Source organism: Varanus komodoensis, unplaced genomic scaffold (genome assembly GCF_004798865.1).
Source record: "Varanus komodoensis strain SLA01 unplaced genomic scaffold, ASM479886v1 scaffold16, whole genome shotgun sequence".
Classification (NCBI taxonomy): Eukaryota; Metazoa; Chordata; class Lepidosauria; order Squamata; family Varanidae; genus Varanus; species Varanus komodoensis.
The window spans coordinates 26474578-26481615 of record NW_025335468.1 but is presented as its reverse complement, the minus strand read 5'-3'; the positions used below and the strand labels follow the sequence as shown (position 1 = coordinate 26481615).

Below are 7038 nucleotides of genomic sequence, written 5' to 3'. Positions count from 1 at the left end.
CTAAGCCTTGATGCTCACTTGGTGTCTTTGGGATGGTCACAGACTGTCACCCTGACTTACCCCATGGGGGTAAAAGGAGGAAGAATGGACAGGAAGAATATAAGAGAACTATGTAAGCCACCTTGGATTCCCCTCAAGAAGAAGAAGAAAAAGAATATAAATGCAGAGCGATAATAAATACATAAACATTGCATATCTGAAGTCACATGCAATTATTTTAAATTATTTATATTTAAATCCATCTTCAACTGTATTCAGTGTGGTTTACTCCCAAGCAAATGTGCAGTTGTTCCTCAAATATGAAAACTCCGATTTGAAGCAATACACCTGATGCAGGGCCATGTTTGATTTTAATACATCCATCCCTTCATCCATTCACAGCCCATCCCCCCCCCCCCATACACACACCTTTCTTCTATCATGGATGCCAAGGTGGCATCCACTGAATTTCCAGGTGTTCAGCAGATGCAAACCTGCTGGGGCACAGCAGGTGCCTGCATCACGTGACCTCATACTACACCCAGGAAAACTAATGCTTTGCTGGATTATCTTGCTCTGATCTCAACAGATAGTTTTTTCAAGAATTACAACAATGCCAGCCTGAGACTGAGTGATTGTGATGTCTGGGTAAGCAGAAGGGTGGGGGGGGGGGTCTTGCTTGGAACCTCCAAGGGAGAGGCTCCTCATAAGATGCAATGATGCTTCTGCATTATCCGAAGGTAGCAGGTCAACGCCACTACTCAAAATATCCCTTTGCGATAATCTGGGTTGATGGACATTTTGCAGAAGCCTTAAATTCAAATTCATGCAATCAGAAGGCCATCGAATTAAGCAGAAAAACCACTTAAGTGCTTAAAATCCAAGTATGCATTTGGCCTTTTAAAAGTATAACTCCAAGTATATGAAGGCAGCATAATATGCAGAGCACAGGCAGGCATATTATGGGCAAAGCTATTTACTCTGAAGTCCCACTTTTCTCAAGGAATCATTTGTACAGGACGTTCTTGACTCTTTCCCCATTGAAATCAGTCACATTCTTATTTAATTTTGTGTGAATGGTGTCCAAGCTATATATTGATATATTATTTTTTTACGATGTGTATTAGGCAAATATACATATGATCCAAACTCGCATGTGAAAGGATGTCTCATTGATTCCAAAGGGACTTTTTCCATTAGAGGTGAGTGTACTTAGGATTCCAGCGTGCACGCTATTCTGTCCAGTCGGGGGCATGTGCAAAAGTTATAACAAATTCCCTTCGGTTATTGGAGTTGTTGAACAAAACCCTTTAATTACATTTGCAAACTATCTGGGGCGCCATCAGCGAGTGCTGCTTAGAAAGATAATCGCTGGAATTGTCTCAGAAGTGGAGTAAAGAGCTGAGAATGAGGCGGGGGGACACTTCAATTCTGAGCAAAAAGGGAATAATTTTCAACATGGTTCCTCACATTAAATAGAATGCTTTTTCAAAAGCACCGAGTATATTGCAAAATCAGGACCAGCATTACTTTAGAGCATTGCAGCATTCGGTTATGTGATCTAAGCATGCCTCCTGGAAAAGAAGCAGCCCCCTAAGCGGCTGACTCCCAAGCAGGTGCTTTACGATCACAGCCTCTTGGTGAAATACTGTGTGCATCTACTCAGAAGTAACTTCCACTGAGCCCACTGGGACAGACGCCCAGTAAGAGGGAATAGCATTGCAGCCTGGCTCTAAAAAGCGCATGGCGGCAGCGGCGGCGCCGCTGCTGCTGGACTGGGTCTCCATTCCCCCCGCGGTGCACTAAAAACGACCTCGATGGAAACAGACCTTGTTCTGTGACTCTGGTCAATTTCGCCCGGTCAGTTTCGTCTCTCTCGGCGCGTCCGGCGGACGGGGGGGGGGGGGGGGGTCTCCCCCCCCCCCCTTGGGGGGGGCCCTGGGGGGCGGGGGGGGGGGGGGGGGGGGGGGGGGGAGATCCCCTCTCCCCTTTCGGGAGGAGCATTGGCGTTCAAGCAGTGAGTTGGGGGACAGGGGAGCAGAACCCCCCGACAACGTGGGGACTGCGCCCACTGCGGCGGCGGACTGCGCCCACTCGCTGCTGGCGGAAGCGCGCTGCTCTCGCAAGGGAGGGAGAGGGTGGGGGTGGGGGGGGGTCCGCGGCAGGAGTTTGCGCTTTGGGTGCAATCGGACGTGTTCCTCACATGTTCTTCTCCTTTCTTCCTTTTTTTCTAAATACCGGCGAGAAAGTTCTGCTTCGGTTGGGCTTGGCTTAGTAAGCATCGCCCCCGCCCCGCCACCCCAAGTGAGTCACATTGAACACGCAATCCCAACTGCCGCCTGAGTGACAGCAAGCCGGCGCGCTGGCTTCTTGTTGTCCCTTTAAAAATCCGAATCCAAGGGTAATGATTTATCAAACTCTTATTATCAAGAAAATGTCATACCAAGGGCACCTTGCTATGCACTGACGCAAACCCGAGCTTTCCCACGGAGGTATAGAAAGCTTTGCTCTTGCCTGAGCAAAATCCAGTCCACTCGTTTTGCCAGTCCTGCTGTTTTTACCTCTCCGCCGGTTCTGTCTCTGATGCTATTTTAGATATGGTAAGTGGGGTCTTTGCCTCCCTTCTCTATTTACTTTGTGGAGATTCGACTTGGGAAAATATATTGTACTCGATATCCATTTGCCATAGTGGACATGATTGAAATAGCGATGCGTTAAGCTCGGAAGTGTGTTTTAAGCTTGAGAAATTTGCTGTGCGCGGTAAAGAGCGGGCGACGCAGCGAGCGCTATCCAGGGTCCTGAAAGTCTGCATTCTTCGGTAGACGTTCCTTGTCTGTCATCTCTAGTCTTGCAAGCAGGAAGAAAGGGGCATGCCTCAATTTCAGTGCAAGAGTAAAATTTCCCATGCATTGCTATCCTGAAGGTGCATTTACTGATTATCTGATTTTTTTCTGGTGGTGGTGGTGGGGGAGTTCGGCTAAATAGCAGCCCCTGCAGAAGGAACTTCTTACCATTTCTTTTGCGGATCTGCTTTTCAGCCTAGAAAAGGATGAGTGTCTTTCTTTCGAAGTGTGACAGAAGGGCAGTCTAGGAAAATGTACAAGCTGAATTACTGTAGGAATTAATTGTGTTTTAAATCTTTGAAAGGATTGAAGGATGGAAAGTTAAAGCAAAAGCTGGAAGAATGCAGCCGGATTTCTGCACTCTGAAGGCTGCTGTCCTAAGAATGTCAAATAGAAAGCAAATCCCTTTGAAATCTGTTTAATTGGAATAATATGCTAATATTGCTAGATACTAGAAAATAAAAATCCAGTATTTGTTATAACAGGTAATATCTCCTTTCACAGTTTTTGACACCCCCCTTACTAGAAAGGATTGGAAAAATCATTACAGGCTGCATAGAAGCCTATATTATTGAGTTCCGTTAAACCTGGCCAGCTGCATCGGGCAGCGAATCTCTCCCTCCCCCACCCCCTGTCCAAAGACAGTGTGCATTGCTGAATGGCAGGAAGGAAATGGGGCGTAAAATTAAAGATTCTGTGTACAATGGTGCTTGCGGAAGGGAACACCCTACAGCCGTGATGAGAAAATCAAGGAGGTCTGCAAGCAGGGAGCTGGGAGCGATGTTGTATCTAATGCTAGGACTGTAGGACTGCAGGTACAGTTACAAGTTCCTGGACTAAGATGAATGAAGAAAGGGCTGGCCCAGCCGAGTCCGCGGCCGTGCTTTCCCAATCCGCTTAAGCAGCACAGCCTTAGCCCCAGCGATTTCTCTGAGCACGGCTTCCTTGTGGCAGACCCCACCCCTCCGGCTCCCTTCTTCTAACGCGCCTTTGCTCTCGTAGGATTACGCCAGTCCAAAGGAGACGAGCAAGCAGCTCACCAGCAGCCCTGAGCCACTCGCCTCCGGGCCACTCCAGAGCACAGGAATGATCAGCCACAGCCCTGAAACCGAGCAGCCGCAGAACCTGCCGTCCCAAGTTCCGACCCAGGCCAAGGTCACCGCGGCTCTCCCCGGCGACAACAAAACTTTGCCATCCGATGAAGCCAAACCAAACGATTCCGAGAGGACCAAAGTTGGGATCTGCAAACTTGCTTCCGTGCAAGGCCACTCCGCCTCCAGCAAAGACTCTATCGAGCCTCTCAAGAACGCCCCCAGTACAGGGAACACCCTCCAAGCCAGCATTGCCCCGTGTAAAATCCCCCCGTTGCAAAGCACAGATGGTGGGGAAGCTAATCCAAGTCTTGGTAAGAGCACACTGGAGCAAAACAGTGCCAAGGGCCAAGGCTGGGTGAACATGAGCCAGAGCACCGTGGTGTTGGGCACAGATGGGATCGCTTCTGTCCTGCCTGGCAGTGGTGGGGTGACAGAGGTAAGTTGCTTTCCCCATAATGCCACCCCTGTCGCTTTCTCTCCTGGGTCCCACATGGGCAGAAAGCAACCATCACCAACGTCCATTGGCCGCGGAAAATTAATTCCTAATCAAAACCCTGAGTAGTTTTAAATAACAGTTTTAAATAACCCACAATCAGAACCTGGAAGGAACAATATAATAGCAACAATAATGTCCTTCTAATAATAGCAGCAGCACTAGTAATAATGATAATATCCCTCTGTTGTTCTCCAAAACTTGGTAGAAATGAGAAAAGACAAGGACTCAAAATGCTGTATTATTCAATCACGTCAATGAAAAATGATTGCAGGAAATGAGGATTTTTCAAGGCAGCATACATCCTGCTCACCCCACTTTTTATTCTCACAACGACGCTGTGGGAATAGATTGTGCTGAAAGTTTGTGACTGGCCCAAGGTCATCCAGTTACCTTCCTGAGCAAAAGGAGAGTCAAACCCTAGCTTTTCCAAGTCCAGTCAGGATACTACACTGTCCATCCAGAGACCCTAAATTGAGGGCTTCCCTTCCCGGAACAAAGACATAAAATGAGAGACAGTCATGCTTTCCTTTCATCCAGTGGATAATAAACGGTGATAATTATTTCTCACTGGAACGTAAAAAGGAATATAATGAGAGATGCAAATTACACCACTATGATTTAGTGAGGCTTTAAGATACATTTACTTGGGAGTAAGCCCATTCAATATACTAGAACTTATTTCTCATTAAATCATTTTAGGATTATGTTACTCTCGTGCAGGTGCGTTCACACGTTCTTTCCTGCAGTTTAATGGCAGAGAAACCCCTTAAGTATCAAGGAAAACCGATTTTGAAAAGCAGAAGAAACAACGAAACAAAAAAAAAAAGCCCAGTATTTATTCTTTTCTTCTCGGAATGACTCTCGAGGATGGACAGGCCGACGTATCTATGTCTCTATTTCTCCATAGCCAAGTAGAAAACAAAAGCTCACGAGAGCAGTCGGGAGAATTAAAACTGATTGGCGTTTCACCATTTACTATGGCGGGATATGCCCGCTGCAATCGAAGAATACTCATTACATTGCAGTACTTTGTCTGCATTCTGCGCACAGTTTATTAACCTAATTAACCTCCTCTCGCTCTGGCCCGAGCGTGGGAGAAGGCAGAGGGGCTCCCGGAGTTGAAGGGAGCTTTGGAAGCGGACGGCTCCGCTTCCCAGCTCGCTCGCTCGCCCTCCCTGCTGGCTCTGGGCGCTGATCGCTGCAGAGGGCGGACATCGAGGAAGCCCTGGGGAACGGCCCTGCCTGTCCGCCAAGCGGGAAAGCAGTCAAGAGTAACCACCAAAACCACCCAAGCAGAGAAAGAGCCAACTGTACCAGGCCCCTTCCACGAAGCCCCACCGGGCCAGGCTCTGCGATCAATCACTCCGTGGCAGGCGGTTCAATCGTTACTCGGGGTCAGTGAGCAAGTGCGGGCACCGCGGCGTGATGAAGACCGGGGCGCTTCCAGCGCGCACCTGAGACCCGCGTGAGCGGCGGCCTCGCCGGGGAGGCACCGCGCAAAGGCGCAGGGAAGTCTCCTTCCCCAAGCTGGTGCCCCCTTCCGAGGGTGTGCTGTAGATGGGGGGGGGGGGGAGACAACCTCTCGGGAGCGGGCACCAGCTTGGAGGAGGATACATAGGCTGAAACAGAGCCACAAAGTCCCCGTTAACATCCGAGGACCGCTTCTTGTCTATTCTGGAGGAGCTCATGAGCAAGTCTGCAGTTCAGAAGCTGTAGGGCAAGACAGTTTGGAATGTGGCCTCAAGATTTCTATGCAGGAATGGCTTCCGAGTATTCTTTTTTAAACCCCTCTGGCCGGAATTCTAGAAGGTGGGAAAGAGATTATTTATTAAAATAGCATTGGAGCGCAGTTTTAGCAAGCGTCGCTACCACTCGATTTAAGTCTCAGGTGCAAAACATCCGCAGATTAAACATATTCGCTCTTACTTCATGCCCATAAACTCTGACAAGTTGATCTGATTCATCAACTTGTGATTCATACGCACAACCCGACTTAAGCTGAAAAACTTGAAAGTATTTACGTCTTAGTAGGCCGCGGAACCGAATCCATTAAATTCTCCTCACTCAGCCGAAACGGGCTCCCGAGCGAGTTGGCTCTCCCAGTCCCGCTTATCAGTTCATCCTAAACCAAGTTACCAGTTCGTGGCTCGGTAGATTCAGAGCCCGCAGACTATTTTCTCTCTTCGACCAGAACTAGTCCCGGAAAGCGGACTGGTTTAATCCGTTTCCCTGTTCTACAGCTGAAGGCACCAAGTGCCCTTCCTCTCCTCCCCACAGTTTACGTGGTCTCCAACTGGACATAACGGAATCCCTCCACTTACCTTCTCAGGCCCGTAGGAGCTTACATTTCAGGGCCAAAGCGGACGATGAATCTACCGTATGTCACATATCTGTGGGGTGTGTGTGGAGTGTTTAATATTATTTAAATCCTATTGTGCGGGGGGGGGGCGATCAGGACTGGGATCGTGGGAGAGGAAGGAGTTAACCCTTTCCCCGCAGCTCCCATAAAAATCTCCGCCCTCTCTGCAGAAAAAGTGTTTGCCATTCAGTGACTGGTTCATGCCATGGATCAGCACATAGGCTGCAGTCACGTCATGCCCCTGGGATTACTCTCAAGGACTAGGAG

At 48.7% G+C, this 7038-nt stretch overlaps 1 protein-coding gene across 1 annotated transcript in view; it reads left to right on the top strand.

Moving 5' to 3' along the window:
* The first annotated feature begins 4277 nt into the window (after positions 1-4277).
* The window catches only part of SLC6A5 (solute carrier family 6 member 5), a 73090-nt gene continuing 70329 nt past the window's right edge, over positions 4278-7038 (top strand). Inside the window, exons 1-2 of the mRNA XM_044425746.1 lie at positions 4278-4352; positions 5816-5818. Of these exons, the coding sequence (XP_044281681.1) occupies positions 4278-4352; positions 5816-5818 (78 nt within the window). The remainder of the gene's footprint in view (positions 4353-5815; positions 5819-7038) is intronic.